The 24,884-nt window shown below is 43.1% G+C and overlaps 1 protein-coding gene and 1 non-coding gene across 2 annotated transcripts in view; both read left to right on the top strand.

The window, feature by feature from the left end:
- Positions 1 to 24,884, top strand: part of tgfbr3 (transforming growth factor, beta receptor III) — a 153,623-nt gene that overhangs the window by 44,846 nt on the left and 83,893 nt on the right. Inside the window, exon 3 of the mRNA XM_014169092.3 lies at positions 5,120 to 5,307. Within this exon, the coding sequence (XP_014024567.2) occupies positions 5,120 to 5,307 (188 nt within the window). The remainder of the gene's footprint in view (positions 1 to 5,119; positions 5,308 to 24,884) is intronic.
- Positions 15,204 to 15,279, top strand: trnaa-ugc (transfer RNA alanine (anticodon UGC)). The gene has a single exon. It is a non-coding gene; the product is annotated as a tRNA-Ala (tRNA).

Genomic DNA, 24,884 nt, shown 5'->3' on the forward strand with positions numbered 1-24,884 from the left:
GAGGTAGAATATCTATGTAAATATGTAGGCCAATAGCTGTAACAGTTGTTGTCTGTTTGCCTTTGCCCTCTATAAACAGGTGCGTGTGGGTGTGAAAGAGATAGGCGTAGACTTTTCAGTCAGGAAGTTGAGGTAGCAGCAGAAACATGTCACCTTTTATGCATCCATTTATCTTGTATGTCTACCATTAACGACATCCTCTCTGTAACTGGAACCTCATCTTTCTGTTACTTACTCTAGTTACTCATTTATGATATCAGATAATTATTTCCTAGTGAAGGTATGCTACCCTGAACCCTTGAAAGGAAACAGGAGTTTACTGTTCTAGATCAGTCAGTTATATCAGCTCTGAAACTGTTGAGGTACACAGAATGGTTTTCTTTTATTTGGACAGTTTTTTGTGTTTTCTACTCGGTGCTCCTGGTTGTGGCTAGGTCTGGGTGGTGAGGATAGTAGGATGTCGAGTCTGTGGGTCCAGGCCATGCCAGGCAGGACCAGACCATGCTGTCTTCACTCAAACAGATGTGCTCTCTATCCCACATGCTGCACTCCTTCAGGGTCCTCTCTCTGTCTCATCTCTGTCAGAACCCAGGCTGAGACAGGAAGAGACAGTCCTGTGGAAACCACACTATAAAAAATGATTGGCTAAAAACAACCCAATTTGGGTTATTTGGTAACTCAGCGCTGGTTAAATAGTGGACAGAACACATGTTGGGTTATTTTGACCCAGCTAGTTGGGTTGCGTGAATAACCAAACAAATTGGGTTGTTGGGATTACCCAAACATGGGTTAATTTAACCATCAGTTGGGTATTTTTTACTCTCATGCTGGGTTGACATAGGAGCTGGGTCTTTTTTAATGTAGTCCTTAGGTTATTTTCAGGAGGCGTGGCTTGTTAGGGGCGTGTCTTTCAGCTAGATCTTATTGGCACCGTGAGAGTAAATGTCATTCCTGTTCATCATGTTAAGTTTACATACTGCAATTTTTTTATTGTACACATTGTTGTATAATATTTAGATTATGTGTTCATATATTATAATAATACCATCTCGTATCCCAGCAATGGGATTTACGTAGGCTTTTTGGGAACTCAAACACTTTTTGTAAGCGTGCGTCATTGAAGCTACAAAAATGCCAATGTTCAACCTTAACATGTGATAACTAGGCAGCAGAACGGATGAACAGTAATGACATTTTATCTCATGGGTGACTTAAAAATAACTGTCCGTATGCCACGCCCATACCAAACTACGCCTCCAGTCTTCTGATCTGCTGGATCATATCTCAACAAACCAGCACCAATAATCCAGCACCCAGCATTAATAACTTATTCTCCTAACCAAAATCTGAGATAAATATTTTGCTGTTACGTTTGATATCACAGATTGAGTATCACTTCTTACTGTCAGATATCACTGGATCTGCTAGGCTTAGGTCTTGGAGGAGTCTGCTCTGCCGTGTGTAGTCTGTTTAGTGAATTGTCTTGTGGGCACTCTGGTTCGGGGTTGTTTTTCATGTGGAGCGAACAACCACTTCTCTCATTCTTCTCTGTGGGCGTTTGTTCGGCCTGGCCAGCCAGAGGGGCTAGCAGCTGTTGGACAGGAGCGATAGAGGGAGAGATAGAGGTACAGACAGTGATAGAGAGAGAGGTACAGACAGTGATAAAGGGAGAGAGAAGGAGGTATAGACAGGGGGAGAGGGATCAGACAAGGTGACAGAAGAGACAAAGCTGTGGCAAGGCCACAAGTCCCCCCCCCCACGCCCCTCCGTGGAGGCTCCAAATTGTGATGACCATACCAGATGTGCAGGATTAGACTCCAGTTGGTTTCAGCTACACAGAAAAATATAAATAATACCAGGATATTATGGCTATAATAGAGGATTTTTGTATAAGTACATGTCTATTAAAGTTCCTGTGTGTAAATATATATAGTAAACTAAGTTCCCGCTTGTAAATGTCCAAAATACATAATTGTTTAATGTTGTAAATATGGCTGGACATAGATGAATATGTAATACACAAATAATCAGAGTTGCTTTCTGAGTTTGTGTATCTCTTTCTCTTCGTTGTACACTTAGTTTTGGGGGAAACGATGCTCGTATTGTTGCTCAATTGCATCTTGGCCAAAACCATTGAGTCCTGATCTGATTTTTAACAAGATACCCTGGATCTCCAAAACATTATTCTATGGGATGGAAACACTGTCTTTGTTTATCACCCACAGCTGCATTTGTGTTTAGGGTTATAAAACAAATGCTTGGTTTCCTTCAATTATTGTCCAAATCTTCTGGATTCTTTTCTTCCAGTACACTGTATTGTCTCAGTATAGCCCTTTTTTTCCATGAAGTTAAATAAAGAAACAACATCACTGCCCAACAAGGACCGTAATCTCTTGGCCGTCTTCCAAAAAGGACAATTTTTTTTCTGTCTGGCTGATGGGGTGGTTGTTATTCCATTGTGTGGTGTGGTGTGGTGTGGGGGGAAAAAGTGAGTTTAAGTGCTGTGAGATGAAGACTGAAAGGGTGAAGGTTGATGACTTTGGTTCGAGAGGGACCGGTGTGTACTCCTAGGGGAGGAGAAGGGGGTAAGGAGAGGTGGGGGGTGGGGGACAGACAGAGAGGAAGGTACGCATGTCTCAGGCTTTGTGCGGATCACATGTGCAGTGTGTGTGTGTGTGTGGTGTGTGTACAGTACTGCAAACAATAGCTGCACTCAGAGAGAAACCTTCCTTTAGCAACCCACTGTTGAGGTACAGTAAGAGACAGAGGAGTTTTAAAGTTATCTCCCCTGTCTTTAACTTCTCTTTAATTATTTACAAATGTTCCCCACTGATTGCCATCGGCAACCATAGCGTGTTTATCGTGCAGTGTTTGAAACGTGAGCAGGCCCTGCGCTGGCTGGCGCAAGGCGAGTCTGTAGGGCTGGCAGGCAGAGTAAAGTGTAGGGACTGACCTACAGGAGGAAAGCCTGGCCACAACCAGTCCCCTGAGACACAGTTTCTCTAATGGAAAAGGTCTGTCCAACGCCTTACACACACACAGACAGCCCGAAGGTTTTGTGCATGTGTGTGTGTGTTTTTAAGGAGGTAAAATCAGTCAAAAGTAGTGCACTATATAGGACAGGGATGGGCATCTGTTGAGAGTTAGAATAATAGAATACACAAGGTGCAATTTAGAAATGTGGTTGTGCATCAGCAGTCACTTAATTAGCTCATGTCAGCAATTTGTATTTAGATTGGTAAATGAGTCTAGAGGCCAGCTATCTAAATTTGTAGTAATCATGGTCGAATTACCAATCGGGGTGGGGCCCATTGATCATCAATTATCATATTAAAAGCTGCAAACAGGGTGGAGGCAAAAATGTGGGCTCCCGAGTGGCGCAGCGGTCTAAGGCACTGCATCTCAGTGCTGGAGGCGTCACTACAGACCCTGGTTTGATTCCAGGTGGTATCACAACCGGCCGTGATTGGGAGTCCACATTTGGCCTAGCGTCTTCCGTGTTAGGGTTTGGCCGGGGTAGGCCGTCATTGTAAATAAGAATTTGTTCTTAACTGACTTGCCTAGTTAAATAAAAAATAAATATTGCAGGAAATTCGCTGTAAAACTGCTAATTTTTCTCTCTGCCCCATGGCAAAATGGGTAGAACTGCAGGAAATTAACTTCTCAGAAAATCTATCTTCTCTTTGCTGTTATGAGGGAGGCCGCTAAAATGTTTTGCTTGCAAGGTGGGGTTGGGGTTTCACCACGCTGGGACTTGGCTCTGCATGCCTGACAGGGCTCGTTAGTCCTACTGTTCCTCTCCACATGACAGCCATTGATGGATGGATGGACACGGTGAGAGGAAAGGGGCAGAAGGCCCTATTTTTGGACCACTGCCCTCAGACTAAGTTCCTATCTATGGCAGTCCGAGATTTAGATGTAGCCTATTTATTATCATTTATTAGAATTGACTTTAGCTACCTTCAGTTTTTAGAAATAATACCTCACAATGTTACCTGAGCCTCCTATTAGGCAAATCATTGTGGAGTGAAATGAAAACAAGAATACAAAAAGCGAGATTCTGATCCGTAGAGAGAGAAATTTATCCCACCGCCTCCAACATAACATTTTTTTTTTTTTACTTTCGAGGAAGTGTTGTTAACAAGTTGTGCTCGTTATGGTCAATTACATGATCCCTGTTATAGTCCATCCATTCTTGTTATCCTCCAATTCCAAGGTCACCAGTCTTTTCAGTGCTGCAGGGCACATACGCACGCGCACACACACACACTGTAGACCAATCTGACAGGCTTCTCGCTTCAGACTCTCACAGGAACACCTCCAGTGCCAGCTCTCCACAGCAACTTCTATAATTGACCCCCCAGTCATAACGGCTAATTATGGGTTGTCCAGAGCCAGGAGCACTACACTGTGAAGTCTTGTCCACCTCCTGTAGTGATTAGAGCATTAAGAGAAGGCCCGATTTAGACCATTTTAAGGGAAAAGAGAAAGAAATGAAAGTGACATAAAGGGGATTATAATTGGGGGGCTCTTTTGGGTCATCTTGATTATAGATCTGGCACCGTAACAGCCTGTAGAGACTTAGCTAGACACTGCTTTGTTCAGAGGCGAGGCCAGTCTGTGTTAGCGGCCTGTTGAGGGTCAGAAAGATTGGTGCTGCTCTTTGTTGAGAAGCCAGTCTGCTGTGTAGTGGGCTGTGGACTGGAGAGAATGGCCTACTTTGAGAAGTAGTGAGCTTTGTGCCCGGACAATGTGCGCGGGCAGTCTTTTATTTTGCTACGCCCAATGTAGATAATGATTATGCCACTCATTATGGTTGCATGTGGACATTCCTTTATTTGCCTTCATCATTCATAAAAGAGTAGCTGATTCATACACTCTCTAATTATGAACAGTCTATAAATTATTTCCACAACCTCCGAACAAAGTGTTCTCCAGTTCGTTGGACCGAAGCTGCAGTGTGGAAAACTTGCCTCTTGTGTCTGTTATTGGCTTTTTTTCCTTTAGAACTTCAACATTTTTAATGCAGATTCTCTAGCTACACGCTGGTGATCTTGGATTCTCAAATAAACAATTGAATGAATTAGCACTCATCTTCTTTTTCTTTTCTGCCCCACAGGCCTGTTGTCACGCAGCCCGTGTGAGCTGCTGCCAGTCGGCGTAGGCCACCCGGTGCAGGCCCTGCTAAAGAGTTTCACAGCCCTGTCAGGCTGTGCCTCCCGCGGCACAACAGGACTACCTCAAGAGGTCCACATCATCAACCTGAGGGGCCACGGTCCTCAGGGGCCAGACCGCAAGACTACAGAGGTCAGACACCTGTATTTAATGTAACCACCTATATACAATACAATGTATAACAATATGCTGTATATAATATGACGGACCAGAGGACACACCTGAAGAGGTCAGTCACCCACCTGGCTGAGCTAACCCAGAACAGCCACACCTGGTCCAGGGAGTCATATACATATACTGTGGTCTCACGATATCCTCATCTGTGTATACTGTTATAACTGTAACCCAAAGTGCACACCTCTGTCAGACAGCTAAACATCCAACGTGCATCCCAGCATGCTGTTTCTACCATAACATTAACACGGATGTCAACAAAAACACTGGTGTCATTTTGAGTTTAGTGGCCTCAGCAGATGAGCACATTTAAAAAATAAACGTCACCTCCTCTTGTTTTTCTCGATCCGTATCGTTCCATGGGCAGTATGCCATCCTAAGAAAGTAGATAAGTGTGGGTTGGCATTCAGGTTTAAAAAACTTTGTACCAAGTTAATTGATGCTATAATGACTGGAAGTCTGTTAAGTTAGGCTAACTCAAGAGCTTTCTGGGGAGAGGTGCATCATTTCTTGTTTACTTTATCATTGCTCAGCAGCTGCTCAGCTCACATTCAGTCAGAAGATCACAAAATGTTATTAACACGAGAAGGAAGAAATAGAAAAGAAAAGATAGTGGACCCCCTCCGCTTCTCAAATTGTACTCGTTCCAAGAATAACAGCAGCTTTAACTAAGGATGTTTACATACTACTTTACTTCTCATATGTATATACTGTATTCTATTGTACTATATTTTAGTCAATGCTACTCTGACATTGCTTGTCCTAATATTTATATATTTCTTAATTTCATTCTTTTACTTTTAGATTTGTTTGTATTGTTGTGAATTGTTAGATACTACTGCACTGTTGGAGCTAGGAAAACAAGCATTTCGCTACACCCGCGATAACATCTGCTAAATATGTGTATGTGACCAATAACATTTTACATTTGATTTGATTTGGATGGAGGTGGTGGTGGGGGTTTGTAGAGTCTTTGTTTAAACTCGCTTGCACAAGGGTGGAGTGTGCAGAAGAATCTGTGTTGCTCAATGTAGGGGAGATTTTACAATACACAGTAGTTACAGTTGAAGTCAGAAGTTTACATACACCTTAGCCAAATACATTTAAACTCAGTTTTTCACAATTCCTGACATTTAATCCTAGTAAAAATTCCCTGTTTTAGGTCAGTTAGGATCACCACTTTATTTAAAAAATGTGAAATGTCAGAATTGTGAAGTCCCTCCTGCAGCCAAACACCCCCACAACATGCTTCACGGTTGGGATGGTGTTCTTCGGCTTGCAAACCTCCCCCTTTTTCCTCCAAACATAACGATGGTCATTATAGCCAAACAGTTATATTTTTGTTTCATCAGACCAGAGGACATTTCTCCAAAATGTATGATCTTTGTCCCCATATGCAGTTGCGGATCGTAGTCTGGCTTTTTTATGCCAGTTTTGAAGCAGTGGCTTCTTCCTTGCTGAGCGGCCTTTCAGGTTATGTCGATATAGGACTCGTTTTACTGTAGATATAGATACTTTTGTACCTATTTCCTCCAGCATCTTCACAAGATCTTTTGCTGTTGTTGTGGGATTGATTTGCACTTTTCGCACCAAAGTACGTTCATCTCTAGGAGACAGAACGCTTCTCCTTCCTGAGCGGTATGACAGCTGCGTGGTCCCATGGTGTTTATACTTACTATTGTTTGTACAGATGAACATGGTACCTTCAGGCGTTTGGAAATTGCTCCCAAGGATGAACCAGACTTGTGGAGGTCTTGGCTGATTTTCTTTTGATTTTCCCATGATGTCAAGCAGAGGCACTGAGTATGAAGGTAGGCCTTGAAATACATCCACAGGTACACCTCCAATTGACTCAAATGATGTCAATTAGCCTATCAGAAGCTTCTAAAGCCATGACATCACTTTCTGGAAATTTCCAAGCTGTTTAAAGGCACAGTCAACTTAGTGTATGTAAACTTCTGACCCACTGGAATTGTGATACAGTGAATTATAAGTGAAATACAAATGTTGGAAAAATGACTTGTCATGCACAAAGTAGATGTCCTAAACGACTTGCCAAAACTATAGTTCGTTAACAATACATTTGTGGAGTGGTTGAAAACGAGTTTTAATGACTCCAACCTAGGTGTATGTAAACTTCCAACTTCAACTGTAGTTGTTATCAGCTACATAGATTTTATACTGTGTTTGTATGTCACTGGCAATAGGAGTTTGAATACTTGACCCAGAGTGATGTCAGACACTAGAGAGAGCCCTACATTACCTTTCTGGTTATTGATACATCAGAGAGCTGGGTGGGTCATGTTCAATAAGGCAAATGTTTCAACACCGTAAACAAGTGTTTTTTATTGGACAGGTAGTACCTCCCTGTTTCACATTGTGTTCTTCTTTTTTTGTGCCTATTGAACACTTCCCAGGCATTGGTTATCAGCGTAAAGATGGATGGCTCTTCTGTCTCTCACCACACTACAGCCAGGCCTCTTATCCCTGTGAGCTGCTCCTTCCATGGTGCTGTCAGATACAGTAGAGAACACTCTATCTGGTACATCTATCCACTGCCCTATTCTGCCCCCATTGTAATCAGGGGCCCAGCAAATGGCGTCCGTTCCTTCCCCCCTGGTGCCGACAGGAAGCCGAAGAAAGGCTTGTTGGCCAAAGCAACGCAGCAGAAGATTGTAAACATCTCTGGGAGATCAGATTGTTGTTGGAGGGCTGCGTCCCAAATGACACCCTATTCCCCGACAAAGTGCACTACTTTTTTTGTGCACTATATCGGGAATATGGTGCCATTTGGGACACAGGCGTTGTTGTTGAAGGGCTCGGCAACGTCAATAAAACTAAATCAGAGAAAATGTTATCTCCCCCAGCTATCTCGATGGCTATGTTTCAACAAACCCCTTACTTAGCCTCTGCACCTCCTCACACTGTTGCGAGACAGAAAAGAAGCCTGTCATCACATTTACATTTTAGTCATTTAGCAGACGCTCTTATCCAGAGCGACTTACAGTAGTGAATGCATACATTTCATACATTGTTTTTCTCCGTACTGGTCCCCCGTGGGAATCGAACCCACAACCCTGGCGTTGCAAACACCATGCTCTACCAACTGAGCCACACGGGACCATTCTTTTATGGCTCTTAAAATGAGGATCCAAAATGATATCCACGCATTTTCAAGAAGGGCTAGGCGGTAAATACTTGGAGAGCACGGTGTCTCAGTTGGTAGAGCATGGTGTTTGCAACGCCAGGGTTGTGGGTTTGATTCCCACGGGGGACCAGTACGGAGAAAAACATTTATGAAATGTATGCATTCACTACTGTAAGTCGCTCTGGATGAGAGCGTCTGCTAAATGACTAAAATGTAAATGAGTATACATGTTTATTAACAGTTGAACAAGACACTCCTTAGCTCTCCTGATCCTTGTAGTGTGCGTACCTCTGTGCCTATAAGCATGAACCCATCTACTCTTCCCTCTTTCAGGGCTTATATCAGGCTATTGATTGACAAGGCTCCCCTCTGTTTTCATGAACATTTGCTCTACTGTAAGTCTATCTCTCTGTAGCCTGCGGACTGAAGGATGTGCTTGTGCTGTGTCAGGATATTTAAGTGTCCCCACTCCTTCAGTCATGGTAGTGTGAAAAGCAGCCTGCCCCGGGGATTTTACTGCTGAGTTAGGCAGACCTAAATGTTGCCAAGGCCAGATGCATAGACAAGAACAGGAGCTGGGTGTGTTATGTTGAGTCAGCATGTAAATAAAGACACCACTCTTGTGATTCTATCATAACACGTTAGTGTTAATACTGTATTGCATAGATAGGACTTGCACTGTGACCTATTCTCCCAAAGGAGCGATGAGCCTAAGTACTGTAAGTAAGTAGTATAGATAGGACTAGAAGTAAGTAGTATAGATAGGAGATGTGATAGGAAGTCATATTTGAGATGTGTTAAGGTCTGTTATTACACTCTTTACGTTATTGTCCCAAGTGGGAATGGCCATTACGATATTGTACTAAAGCCATCTGCTTCTACTGAGTACTGTTTAAATGGGCGCTACTAGTGATTGAATGACTACTACAGTAATGTTTATGTAACTGAAGTTGCTAAACCTTTTGGAATGAAACCTTGTGATAGAATAGCATTTCGATTTTGTGATTAATTAGCTTCATCAAGTCGTACTGCCTTTATGGTGAAAACAGACTGTAAAGAACAAGCTTGAGGTCAAATAATTAAAAGTTTCCATTGAAACGTATCAACACATTTCCCAATAAGGATCAAGAGCGATGTTCAACAATAGAATACCGTAGTATAAACACAATGTTATGGAACACATTGAAGTAATTGTTACACTGAAAAGGAATGTATGCTGCAAAGTGAAGTCTGCATGATGCCATACCTGTCATTACTCCAAATCCGTGGCTTTCAGATAATTATTTTGGGCCACCCGTAAGAGTAAATGTAATCCCTTCTCATCATGTTAAGTTTGTACACTGCAAGTTTCAAGTTTCCTATGTTTTTTTCCTTGTTACATATTCTAATATAAAATTCATAACATTATTATTACATAGCCCAACATTGAGATACAATTTTGGCATATGCATGATTTACATAAACCAACATTGGGATGTGCATGGGCTCGTAAGAAATTCATGCACTTGTGTAAGCCTCATTAAGGCAAAAAAAAGTGTCAGTGTTCAACCTTAACATGTGCTAACTATACAACAGAACAGATGAAACAGAATGACATGTACTTTCACGGGTGGCCAAAATAACTATCTGAAAGCCACGCCCCTACTAAGCCCTGTCTCTAGTCTTCTGAGTGCAATAACCCAGCATCAATAACCCAGCACCTGGGAGCAATAATCGAGCAGTTTTTAAAGAAAACAACTCAAGTAAGTGACCCAATGCCTGCAACCAAGCAGTTGGGTCAACCAAACCACCCAGCATTTTTTAGATTGTACCATTGTTCTGTAGAAGAACAACTTTGCCAAGAACAGAGAACTCCTGCTGCTTTTGAACAAGAGCAGCAACATATACTTGTGTCAGGACAGATTATGAAGTGTGGCAGAGATATTCCTACAACCCCCCAATCTGCATGAGGTTGTGTCTATAGTGGCTGGCAGATAAGATTGTTCCACTCACCGCTTACCAGCGCATTCCAACCTCTCAGGTATTTGTTGGTCTTTGATATCTCCTGGCCAATTATTGGGCCTCTTTGATTTGAGGTAGAGATTGGGGAAAAGTGGGACAAAGGCCAGAGAGGGCCCTTTGACGTTCACTACAGTTTCTACATCTGGGATCTTTCTGGTCTGGAGACTGATACACAACCAGAGACATAATGGGGAAACCAAGGATGTGTCCCAAATTGCACCGAACTCCCTATATACAGTAGTGCACTGCTTTTGAACAGAGCTGGGCTCTTGTCAAAAGTAGTGCACTGTGTAGGGAAAAGGGTTCAGTTTGGGACTCCAAGGCCTCTCTTTCTCACTCTGCAGTGTTGAGGTGGTGCTCTTGACGCTGAGCAATGAGGATACCCCATGAGAGTTTAGCTGTCCTGCAATTATTTTCTCTTTAGAGACCTCTCCTGCTTGGTGTCACCACCCAAATAATGACATATTTACTGTCAACTAATTCTGCTTGGGAGGTACAGAGCCCACAAAACCCATAGTCCAAGCACACACATTCCTTATGTCAACATTTGAGAGTGGGCTTGTTTTGCTAGTGAAATTCTCAGACGTAATATATCTAATGTAATTTTCTTTGTCATTTTGGCCAGTGTTAATGTTTTTGTGACTTTGTGTCATTTGTTCATCTTCCGACTGCATTAGCTGGACTGTACATCAGACTAATAGATGGTACTTTATATAAGTGATGTCTTCCACTGAGGGAGAGAAAAGGGACATGTTCAAATGTCATGGGAAATGCTTGTCCTTGTCATCGTTGCAAAGAATGTATTTCATTTCATGAGTTTCATTTCACATCGTTGAGACCCACATGAAAAAAAATGCTATAGTGTATACTATGGTAGGAATACTATAGTAATTAATGTAGTGTTTTTGCAGACTGTAGTATACTGTAGTATTTACTGAAGTGTTTTTGATTTATTATCTTTGACATAGAAATGTTGGGGGAGGGGGGGGTCTACTGAAAAAATACTCAAATTCATTACATTTTCAAATTAAATCAAATTTAGTTGAACTTCAAAATAATAAACAATTCAAACAATAAATAACCAATCCAACTTAAGTTAATCAAATCAAAAGTAAAACAAACAATTACCAAAAAACAAATGCATTCTTTCAAATAACATGAAAGATTTATCAGTCCGTCAATTTGTCAGTCAGTCATGGTTGGTTTGGTGGAGTGTTTTACCTTGTGTTAGTGTTGTTGTGTTTGGGGAGGGATGAAGGAGGCAGTTGTGGTTGGTCTGGTGGAGTGTTTTACCTTGTGTTAGTGTTGTTGTGTTTGGGGAGGGATGAAGGAGGCAGTTGTGGTTGGTCTGGTGGAGTGTTTTACCTTGTGTTAGTGTTGTTGTGTTTGGGGAGGGATGAAGGAGGCAGTTGTGGTTGGTCTGGTGGAGTGTTTTACCTTGTGTTAGTGTTGTTGTGTTTGGGGAGGGATGAAGGAGGCAGTTGTGGTTGGTCTGGTGGAGTGTTTTACCTTGTGTTAGTGTTGTTGTGTTTGGGGAGGGATGAAGGAGGCAGTTGTGGTTGGTCTGGTGGAGTGTTTTACCTTGTGTTAGTGTTGTTGTGTTTGGGGAGGGATGAAGGAGGCAGTTGTGGTTGGTTTGGTGGAGTGTTTTACCTTGTGTTGTTGTGTTTGGGGAGGGATGAAGGAGGCAGTTGTGGTTGGTCTGGTGGAGTGTTTTACCTTGTGTTAGTGTTGTTGTGTTTGGGGAGGGATGAAGGAGGCAGTTGTGGTTGGTCTGGTGGAGTGTTTTACCTTGTGTTGTTGTGTTTGGGGAGGGATGAAGGAGGCAGTTGTGGTTGGTCTGGTGGAGTGTTTTACCTTGTGTTAGTGTTGTTGTGTTTGGGGAGGGATGAAGGAGGCAGTTGTGGTTGGTTTGGTGGAGTGTTTTACCTTGTGTTAGTGTTGTTGTGTTTGGGGAGGGATGAAGGAGGCAGTTGTGGTTGGTTTGGTGGAGTGTTTTACCTTGTGTTGTTGTGTTTGGGGAGGGATGAAGGAGGCAGTTGTGGTTGGTCTGGTGGAGTGTTTTACCTTGTGTTGTTGTGTTTGGGGAGGGATGAAGGAGGCAGTTGTGGTTGGTCTGGTGGAGTGTTTTACCTTGTGTTAGTGTTGTTGTGTTTGGGGAGGTATGGAGGAGGCAGTTGTGGTTGGTCTGGTGGAGTGTTTTACCTTGTGTTGTTGTGTTTGGGGAGGGATGAAGGAGGCAGTTGTGATTGGTCTGGTGGAGTGTTTTACCTTGTGTTAGTGTTGTTGTGTTTGGGGAGAGATGAAGGAGGCAGTTGTGGTTGGTCTGGTGGAGTGTTTTACCTTGTGTTAGTGTTGTTGTGTTTGGGGAGGGATGAAGGAGGCAGTTGTGATTGGTTTGGTGGAGTGTTTTACCTTGTGTTAGTGTTGTTGTGTTTGGGGAGAGATGAAGGAGGCAGTTGTGATTGGTCTGGTGGAGTGTTTTACCTTGTGTTAGTGTTGTTGTGTTTGGGGAGGGATGAAGGAGGCAGTTGTGGTTGGTCTGGTGGAGTGTTTTACCTTGTGTTAGTGTTGTTGTGTTTGGGGAGGGATGAAGGAGGCAGTTGTGGTTGGTTTGGTGGAGTGTTTTACCTTGTGTTGTTGTGTTTGGGGAGGGATGAAGGAGGCAGTTGTGGTTGGTTTGGTGGAGTGTTTTACCTTGTGTTGTTGTGTTTGGGGAGGGATGAAGGAGGCAGTTGTGGTTGGTTTGGTGGAGTGTTTTACCTTGTGTTAGTGTTGTTGTGTTTGGGGAGGGATGAAGGAGGCAGTTGTGGTTGGTCTGGTGGAGTGTTTTACCTTGTGTTAGTGTTGTTGTGTTTGGGGAGGGATGAAGGAGGCAGTTGTGATTGGTCGGTGCTGTGTCCAGGGTTGGTGCTGGTGTTGGGGCAGGGTTGGAAATTGTGCTGGTACCAGGGCTGGAAAACCAGGGGTTGGTGCTGGTTCTAGGACTGTGGGTCTGAGAGAAAAACAGGAACTGGGACTGGTGCTGGGTCAGGATCTGTAGAGGGGAGGAAAAATAACCCGAAGAGCAAGCAGACACGTAAGGAAGCCCTAGACCCAGGGGTCAGCGATGGCACTCTCCTGTGGTCCGCTCGCTCCTTGTGAAGGTGTGATGATGTTGGATGGTTCTGGGCTGGTTCTATATACAGTACCAGTCAAAAGTTTGGACACACCTACTCATTCCAGGGTTTTTCTTTATTTTTACTATTTTTGTGAATAATAAAGACATCAAAACTATGAAATCATGTAGTAACCAAAAAAGACAGAACTTTTTACTTGTGTTGTATATTCACAATATGTGGTCTATACTTGGCATGTACATTTCTCACTTACGGGTGGCAAAAATTGGGATATGGGGTAGGGGAAAGGGCAAGGTATACGCAAATGTAATGCTGAAGTAAAAAAAAATGTGTTTTTGCGGACATTTCTGTAGTATTTACTATAGTGTTTTTTTTGTGGATAATACTGTAGTATCTACTATAGTATTCTACAACATACAACACAATTCTGTACTAAGTACTACAAATTATCAAGGGATAATACAGTGTATAGTATTCTACAGTATATAGTATTCTACAGTTCTATAGTAGGTACTGTAGTATTCAATAGTAAACTGTGGTCTTTTTTTATGTGGGCTAATATTGCATTAATAACCCCCCTAAGCAGTTTGTTTTGGGTCAGTTCCAAGATGTGTCCCAATTCTTTGCTCAACAACTCATGTATGGATGATGATGATTCGCACACTCCGTTCTGCTGTTAAAGAATTGCTGGGTTACTTACCGGGATAGAACAGAACGTGCTGAATTGCTCTAGAATTCTAGGGTGGTGGATTGTGGAAGAGCCTAGGCATAAATCCTGTTGTCCCTGGTCAACTCCTCTATCCCCACCCTCCATCCACCCCTCCTGACCCTGTCCTTGGCTGCAGAAGGCCACTACGTCTCAGGCAGAGAGATAGAGATAAGCTGGCCCTGCACCGGTTCTGCCTGTGACCGTTGGGGGGGTATTTCTGTGGAGATAAGCTTTGTAACGAACTAAGGACACCTGGCAGCCTGCCGTTTGGCTCATAGACAACAATCCTTTTCCTTGACATTATAACGGCTGGCCTTCCTACCTAAGACGGGGGCGCAGATGTGTCCATCTGGACCTTCAGTAGTCTGTTTGTGTCCCAAATGGCAGCCCTACGGACCCTGCTCAAAAGTAGTGCACTATTACTGGGGGTTAGGGTGCCATTTGGGATGCAGATTCTGTCTCTGTCTCGCCTTCCGTCCTCGCTTGTCCTTCAGTCATAATCCACTGTGTTTTATGCCACGTTCACATGCTAGTCAGAACTAGGGAACGGTGAAATTTCCGACTTGGTGATTCGTTGCACGTGTATAACTACAACCAATTAGCAAGTCAAGCATTTTCGAGTTTCCTAGTTCCGACTAGCGCGTGAATTCGGCATTACGCCCAGGCAGGGACCAGGGTTTGGTTTCACAGGCTGCCCATGACACGTACACAAGCTGTGCATCACATGTACACAAGCTGCCCATGATCATGACCTTCAGTGGCAGATGGAGGAGATACTCGGACACATAAACATTTCACTGGACAACTGGTTGACTAATTCTGCCTAGTCTGTCTCCGCTTCTGTTACCAACATCAAATTGCAATCATGCATCTACTGGCCTCCCTGTGGCTCAGTTGGTAGAGCATGGTGTTTGCAACGCCAGGGTTGTGGGTTCGATTCCCACGGGGGGGCAGTACGAGGAAAAAAATAAAAAGGGATGAAATGAATTGAAATGTATGCATTCACTACTGTAAGTCGCTCTGGATAAGAGCGTCTGCTAAATGACGTAAATGTAACGTAAATGTACTGTCTCCTAGAGTAAAGATGGCTTGCTGGCCTCTGTATTGAGACGAACACGAGGGAAAGTTTGCTGATACCGACACTCAAATACATTTCATTTAGTCCTTTCAGGAGATATGCACATTCATCACCCTCCACTCTACGTAATGAGGCTTTTCCTCTGTTTGCTTGGGAGTGTATTTCGGATGCTTGTTGTTGTCAGTGTCAGCACAGAGGTGGCTGGTCAGTCAGGGCAGGCAGTGATTATAGAGAGTTGTTTTTCCGGGATTCTTCTCTGCCTCTCGTGATGGAAGAGGAAGTGGCGTCTTGGCCGCAGAACGGACTGTGTGTGTGTGTGTGTGTGTGTGTGTGTGTGTGTGTGTGTGTGTGTGTGTGTGTGTGTGTGTGTGTTTTTTTTATGTTTAGAGAGTGGATTGGCCTGGCCTGCAGCACAAGCAGGGGTCTTGTGGCCTGCTCCGGCTGAGACACTCTTCTCTGACTGGGCTGTTTGGGCTCAGGGGCCGATGTAGAACATGTCGTTTTTTTGTTTTGAACTGACTGTACAGCAGCCAGGGTCAGTCAAGTACACAAATATGTCCAAGTACAGAGCTCCTTCTCAACCCAACTTCCACCCAGTAGTAACACCTTGTATGTACAGACCTCCAAGGTCCACTGTCTACACAGGGGTATTGATGGACCATAAGATCCGTATAAACCCATGATCTTCCATACAGTCAAGCCTATTTGTAAATAGTGTTCCTCGAAAATGCTTCTTCTAATTGGACATTGGGTATAGGTTCAAGGTATTAATGTAAATAGGTTTAGTTGCATGAATCTCTCTAGTTACCAGGATGTGCTCCATGATATCTCCATCCTGATATCCATGCAGAGACGTGCATCTGGTTCCTATGGTTACAAGGAGGGGCTTAGAGGAAACGGGACAAAAAGCAGGAAGAGGAACAGGACGTACACACACACATACAGTAATTTCGGAAAGTATTCAGACCTGTGCAGCGACACTCCCCATCCAACCTGACAGAGCTTGAGAGGATCTGCAGAAAAGAATGGGAGAAACTCCCCAAATACAGGTGTGCCAAGCTTGTAGCATCATACCCAAGAAGACTCGACGCTGTAATCGCTGCCAAAGCTGCTTCAACAAAGTACTGAGTAGGGTCTGAATACTTATGTAAATGTCATATTTACGGGGGTTTTTAAACTTAAAAAAAATATATATATTCTAAAAACCTGTTTTTGCTTTTTCATTATGGGGTATTGTTTGTAGATTATTGAGGGGAAAAACTATTTAATCAATTTTAGAATAAGGCTGTAATGTAACAAAATGTGGAAAAAGTCAAGGGGTCTGAATACTTTCCGAAGGCACTGTATACGCACCCCCCCCCACACACACACACACACACACACACACCAGCTGCATTCTGTCAGGCCTACTCTATATCTTCTCCACATCTACGTGTGAAACCCTCAAATGTTTTTTGAGTTCCTCCACGTTTTCACTCTAGAAGTGAGAGAAATTAATAGTTTCCTGCCATGCTCCCAGTGAACCCATTCTGTATGGGCATAAACCAGTCAGAGCTTGCATCCCAAATAGCACCCTACTTCCTGTATGGTGCACTACTTGGGCTTTGGTCAAAAGTAGTGTACTATGTAGGGAATGAGTGCCATTTGGGATACAGTCAGGGGGTCTGGGCCCTTATCCTTCCAATAACAGAGAGAAATGCACAGCTGCACTTGCCTGCTTCACAATGCATTGCCTCCTGGCTGCTGTCCAATACTGCACAGATAAATTGGCAAATTAAGTGAAACAGAACACCTCGGTGGTGACTGCATGCGGGTAGGACTCTGACAGTGATAAGCTCACATTTTTACTTCTGTCTCACTGTTCAAACAATAACAAAACATTTCTGATGGAACACAACACCAACTCTGGTCAATTACTGCACTATGGCTTGGAGGAAAACTAATCGATTGACACTTACTGTTCCTACAACGAAACCAAGTACTGAAATATATCACGCATTTTGTGAAACTTTTGTGAATTAGGATTGCTGTTGTCCTTCTGTCTGGACAGTGCTGAGCTGAAATATTCACCTTTCTTCATTGACTTATTGATGAATAGAATCGTAGCAGGACTTCTCTCTGTAACCAAAGACATCAAGGCACACATCTCCTGCTTTAGAAATTTTAGATCAAAGAAGCTACAGTACTAACTGTATGTCTAGAGAGAGAGAGAGAGAGAGAGAGAGAGAGAGAGAGAGAGAGAGAGAGAGAGAGAGAGAGAGAGAGAGAGAGAGAGAGAGAGAGAGAGATGTATTTGAGACTTCAGAAGGACTGACTGATGCGCCTGGCTTGAGCTTCCTTCAGATCGGATGGACTGAGCTATAAAACTTTGCCCCATCACTCAAGAGAACGTCGGTATATTTTGTAAAGAAAGCACCCAATCAGCTCACAGAGCTCACATCCTAGCCTGCTTCTTCAATCACCACTAAGCCTGCTTTTTCAATCATCACCACCTTCAACAAAGAACTGGCTGTAATATGTGACAATCTGTTTTTCTCTCTCCATCAAATGGCAGTGTTTTCTTTTGACTCTGGCTCAGTGGGCTGTAATCTGTAATCCTTTAGTTCCAGGTTAACGGCCACTATAGCTTTTATGTACTAAACAGCTATGATGTCATCAGTCTATGTTGACCAACCGGGATCAAAGTATCAGATCAAAGCCCTCCCTCCCTCCCGCGTGTTTGAGGGTATGTCTCAGTGAGGTAGCAGAGACAAGCCAGGGGACTGGAAAGGCACTAGCCCAGAATAGGGGGAACAAAGCGCTCATTCTCCACCAGCAGATCCCTGATAAGACCTGTAAGTACCAGGTTGCGGCTGTGTGCACAGCAGCGCGGGAGGGGAATACTGGTCTCAGATAAGGGACATCATTATTTTGTGGCACATTTGCACAAGATTAGATGCACCACTTCTAATGTTAATAAGTATCCCAGAGTCATAGAGAGCAAGAGAATAGGGAGGAAAAGAGGGGAACAGTAAACTGTATTACCAGACTTGCCATGTGCTCATATTTCAGCCAGGTCTTAAACCCCTAGGATTGTGTTGCTCCTTACCTTTTTCCGGATGGGGTTTGACCCATAGGTGTAAAAGTAGTTTCTCTTTAGCTCTCATTGGAAGTCTACATTTCTACTGTTGCCACGAGCCTTTGTGAACAGGTTTTGGTGTCAGGTTTTAACCTTTCTCCATGTGTTCTTTCGAGAACTACCGTAAAATTTTAATTCAACAGTCTCAAATAGCCGCCCATCCCTTTTAATAACCGGGCATTGGCACACATTTCAGCAAATAATAAACACCTGTTTCGAATAAACGGCGGGTCTAAATAAATTGTTTTACGAACTTCAGTGATACCAAGATCACATGGTAAGGTTAAGTTTGTTAAAACAGAAAAACAAATGCATTTAAGCATAAAACATTTGATGTTTAGGTTTAGGCATCAATTTCAACTGGGAGACGTGGAACATTTTTAAATCTTGCGTGAGATCTTGCGAAATCGGTGATGTATGATAGGCAGCTATTGCACTTCTGATTTGACTGCAATGGATTTGGTCATACTGGTTACAATAAACAGTGTGGTATTTTTTTGGTGCATTGAGGAAATAGATGCCTGGCTCAAATAGAATCCCGTCTCTAATAAACAAAGCTAATACACACTATTAATTTACGTTTTAGAGGAAATATCAAAGTGTCAATGTGGCTTTCACACCTCTATCGCCAACTCTGCCACCAACACATCCACTGCTAACGCAGTGAGGGGCATCGTGGGAAATATCATGCTGGCATTTCCTCGAGGTGTTGTTTCCCATGTCGCTGGCATCTGTTACACAAAAATAAGCACAGATACTTTCTGAAAAACAAACGTCATTCTGTCGTAGCAGCAGAGAGATAAACAGTAGAGGTCTGAGCGAAGCTCCTTGCCCTAGTGTAGGGCTGTGTCCCAAATGGCACCCTTTTCCCTATTTAGGTCACAAATTTTGTCCAGGCCCTTTCAAAAGTAGTGCACTGTATAGGGAATAGGGTGCCATTTGGGATGCAAGTCTATGTCTGGGTCTGGCCATATGATTGGCTGATAGGGCTGAAAATAAACAAAGTCAGGGAGAGGGCCCGGCCAGCAGTATCTCTCTCTCTCACACATGCCATCTTTGTCTAATCAACTTACCAAAGGCAAACATCAAACGAGACGCTCTTGGTCGCGGATCAGCGTGAGGCTGAGCAGATGATTGTTTTATCAGGTGGAATTCTTCGATAGCTGCTCGGAGCTCTGCCTGGAAGGTGACTGGCAGTACAGCCCCCCAGTCACAGCTTCTAAAGGACAGCTCCTGAGGCACTAACAGTCGATCGCAGAGACAATCCAAAGGGCAAGAGACAGGTCAAGCTACATACTGTACTGTACATGAACACAATTCCACCATTACTCTCTCTCTCTCTAACTCTCTCTCTCTAGTAACAGAGTTATTAGCCTGTCTGGGAAACGTGGGACATTTGCGTCCCACCCTAGTCAACAGCCAGTGGAATCGCGCGAAATACAAATACCTCATAAATGCTATAACTTCAATTTCTCAAACATATGACTATTTTACACCATTTTATAGATACACCTCTCCTGAATCGAACCACGTTGTCCGATTTCAAAAAGGCTTTACAGCAAAAGCAAAACATTAGATTATGTTAGGAGAGTACTCTGCCAAAAATAATCACACTGCCATTTTCAAAGCAACTAGCATGCATCACAAATACCCAAAACACAGCTAAATGCAGCACTAACCTTTGACAATCTTCATCAGATGACACTCCTAGGACATCATGTTACACAATACATGCATTTTTTGTTCGATAAAGTTCATATTTATATATAAAAAAAAGCATTTTACATCGGCGCGTGACGTTCAGAAAATATTTTCCCTCAAATGCTTCCGGTGAATCAGTGCTACAATTTACAAAATTACTATTCGAAAACATTGGTAAAATATAAAATTGTCATTCAAAGAATTATAGATTAACATCTTGTGAATGCAACCGCATTGCCAGATTTAAAAATAACTTTACTGGGAAATCACACTTTGCAATAAACGAGGTGCAATGCTCAGAAAAATAGGCTAGGCGATAAAGGTTAGCGCCATCTTGGACTCATCTAAAATCAAATATACTATTGTAAATATTCACTTACCTTTGATTATCTTCATCAGAAGGCACTTCCAGGAATCCCAGGTCCACAACAAATGTAGTTTTGTTTGAAAAAGTTAATAATTTATATCCCAATAGCTCCTTCTTGTTAGCCCGTTCCGAAGGCTACTCATAATGTACTGAAGCGCGCGGGACTTGTCCTCACGAATGTGCAAAAAAAATGTATTTACGTTCGTTCAAACATGTCAAACGTTGTATAACATAAATCTTTAGGGCCTTTTTCAATCAGAACTTCAATAATATTCAAGGCGGAAGATTGCATTGTCTTACTAAACGTTTCGGAACGAGAGAGTACCCACGGGCACACGCATCATAGTAGTAATGGCTCTCCCTCTATGACAAACTTTCCAGGCCTCTCGTTCGGTCAGTTTTTACCGGAGAAGACTCAAACCACTTTGTAAAGACTGTTGACTTCTAGTGGAAGCCTTAGGAAGTGCTAAATGAATCCTAACTCACAGTGTGTTTCATAGGCAAAGGGTTGAAAGTGATTCCACAAATCAGATTTCCACTTCCTGTTAGGATTTGTCTCAGGGTTTTGACTGCCATATGAGTTCTGTTATACTCACAGACACCATTCAAACAGTTTTAGAAACTTCAGTGTTTTCTATCCAAATCTATATGCATATTCTCGTTTCTGGGTAAGAGTAGTAACCAGTTTAAATCGGGTAAATGTTTTATCCGGCCGTGAAAATACTGCCCCCTATCCCCAACAAGTTAGAGAACTCATTCTAACAAGGAGACAATTCCATTCAAATCAAATGTTATTTGTCACATGAGCCAAATACAACAGGTGTACCTTACTGTAAAATGCTTACTTACAAGCCCTTAACCAACAATGCAGTTATAAGAAAATAGAGTTTATTTACTAAATAGAGATATTATTTGGTTCAAAATAATCCATAGTTATATCCAAATAGCGGCGTTTTGTTGTGCGTTCAAGACACTATCCGAAGGGTGACGCGCCCGGCGCATTTCGTGACAAAAAAATTCAAAATATTCCATTACCGTACTTCGAAGCATGTCAACCGCTGTTTAAAATCAATTTTTGTGCGATTTTTCTCATAAAAAAGCGATAATATACCGACCGGGAAACCCTGTTTTCGTTCAAAGACGAAAAAATAAAAACATGGTGTCGGCTCGTGCACGCGCCCCCAGTCTCATTGTTCTCAGATCGACCACTATCCAAATGAGCTACTGTTTTTCAGCCATGGCCTGCAAAGTCATCATTCCCCGTTCTGCCGCCTTCTGAGAGCCTATGGGAGCCGTAGGAAGTGTCACGTTACAGCAGAGATCCTCAGTTTTCAATAAAGAGAGTGTAGAAGGCCAAGAAATGGTCAGAGAGGGCACTTCCTGTAAGGAATCTTCTCAGGTTTTGGCCTGCCAAATGAGTTCTGTTATACTCACAGACACCATTCAAACAGTTTTAGAAAGCTAATAATTATATGCATATTCTAGTTTCTGGGCAGGAGTAATAATCAGATTAAATCGGGTACGTTTTTTATCCGGCCGTGAAAATACTGCCCCCTATCCATAACAAGTTAATGCAACCACTGTGTCAGATTTTAAAATAGCTTTTCGGCGAAAGCACATTTGTCAATATTCTGAGTACAGAGCTCAACCATCAAAGCAAGCTATACAGATACCAGCAAAGTTCTGGAGTCAACTAAACTCAGAATTAGTATTATAAATCTTCCCTTACCTTTGCTGATCTTGGTCGGAATGCACTACCAAGACTGCTACTTCCACAAGAAATGTTATTTTTGTTCGAAATACTCCATATTTATGTCCAAATACCTCCGTTTTGTTCGTGCGTACAGATCACTATCCAAAGGCATAACGCGTGAGCGTAAAACAAGAGACAAAAAGTAAAATAGTTCAATTACCATTCATAGAAACATGTCAAACGATGTTTACAATCAATCCTTAGGGTCTTTTTAACATATAACGTCGATAATATTCCAACCGGACAATAGCGTATTCATTACAGAAGAAAAAGAAGGAGCGGCGCGCCAAACGTGCCCGCGCAGTAAACAACTCACTGGTCCCAGGCAATCCACTGATAGACTGAGCTCCTATTCTCTGCCCAGTAACAGTAGACGCATGAAACAAGTTCCTAAAGGCTGTTGACAGCCAATGGAAGCCTTAGGAAGTGCAAAATTACCCCACAGACACTGTAGTTTGAACAGGGATTAGATAGAAGAACTACAAATCACTTCCTGGTTGGATTTTTTGTCAGGTTTTTGCCTGCCATATGAGTTCTGTTATACTCACAGACATCATTCAAACAGTTTTAGAAATTTCAGAGTGTTTTCTATCCAAATCTACTAATAATATGCATATCTTAGTTTCTGGGAGTGAGTAGGAGGCAGTTTACTCTGGGCACGTCAGTCATCCAAGCGACTCAATACTGCCACCATCCATAAGAAGTTAAGGAGCCTTTTGGACCTAGACTTGACGCTCCGGTACCGTTTGCCGAGAGAACAGTCTATGACTTGGGTGACTGGAGTCTTTAACAATTTTTTGGGGTCTTCCATTCCAAACAGGTTCTCTTGGAATAGGGTAAGGGTAGTAGCCGAGAACAACATTCCTCTAGTCATCAGCCTGGTAATAACCAAGCAGTGATGGAAGCCAACCATCACCAGAGTCAGATGTCAAAACAAGCACTGACACAGCTATCTCTTCAAACACATCTCCTCCTGGGTGTCCTGACAGTGTTTCTATGCTGAGCACACATATTCTAGACGTATGGTTCATTTGAATCGTGCAGACTGACACCCTATAATCTGAAGGATCCTTTAACATGTTGAATGGATATGTAGTTATTTGATGCCACATCTAGACATGTTGTCCCCAGGGGGCTCAGTAGGCTTACTGTACGTGACGTGAATGTATTCGGCGATGGAGGCGGGGAGTTATGAGGACTGCGTCCGCTTAAACTCATCTGGAAAAGATTTGGGTCTACTTCGTTCTCTCTCCTTGAGGCGGTGTTGTGCTCCTCTGCATCCCTGCAGCCCACTTTATCAGACCCTGATTACTATCATCCTATGAAGCCATATCTGCCCCTGACATCTTATCTGCCTGCTGTGTTCTGCTGGGCCCATTTGAGGTGTGTGTGTCTCGGTGGGTGGGTGTGTGTGTCTCAGTGTGTGTGTGTGTATGTGTCTCGGTGGGTGTGTGTGTCTCAGTTTGTGTGTGTGTGTGTGTGTCTGTGTATGTATGTGTCTCGGTGGGTGTGTGTGTCTCAGTGTGTGTGTGCGTGACCTGGAGTTGGAGGTTGGAGGCAGACTGATTAGCATCAGGTGCAGTGGAGAGGCTCCCCATCGGCCCTCAGATCAGCAGGGTGAAGGCCGGTGGGGCCCGCGATAAGAGCAGTCAACAGGTTCCCTTCTTCCTCTCTGTCTGAGCAGTGATCCAGAAAGAACCATGACACACACACACACACACACACACACACACACACACACACACACACACACACACACACACACACACACACACACACACACACCTATCTGATAAAGCTAGATGTTAATGTTCATGGGATAAGTTCCAGGCAGTGCAAGGCTTTTCCAACAGCCTTGACTTTTCAGTGCTCGGCTAGTGCTGTCTGTCTGCTGTAGACGAGTGATGATTGTGTTGCTGAGCATCCTGTGTTGAGCATGCAGGGACATGTTTCCCCAGGCCTAAGTATAGAATATGGCAAGTCACCCTATGGTTATTTCAACAGTATATCAACCCAGCTACAAAGGGCTGCTTGTATTGAAAGGCATTATCCATTATTACAGGCAGCTGCTCCAGCCAACTCTATTTCTGTTATGATAAAGTGTCTGCTGCGTTCATGCTGAAGTTGATTGCCCGTTATTATTATTTGCAGAGGGAGGGAGAATGTTTTGATAGATTACTCTTACTTGCTGGCTAATTGAAGGATGTTTTGAGTTAGCTCTGAGTCACTGAGGACTTTTAGGCTCATAATTAGTTCTGTCAGTGAAGGAAAACGCCCTGGTCCTGGTTCCTGCTGCCGGGGCTACTGAGGGCTAGAGGTGTGTGCGCCCGCACATGTGTGTAATGGAGTCAGGTCTGACTGACTGGATGGAGGTGTAAAGTGAGAGGTCTCTGACAGCTGTGTTCTACAGTTAGTTTCATACCAGGAGGCTGTGCATACATTGGTTATGGAAGTATCATTATCTACTATGCTGATGTATTGATGAATGTTTGGTCGTGAAACATCATTTATTTTACTGGGGCCTGAAGAGTCATAAAATTG

This window comes from Salmo salar, chromosome 23 (genome assembly GCF_965601325.2).
Source record: "Salmo salar chromosome 23, fSalSal1, whole genome shotgun sequence".
NCBI lineage: Eukaryota > Metazoa > Chordata > Actinopteri > Salmoniformes > Salmonidae > Salmo > Salmo salar.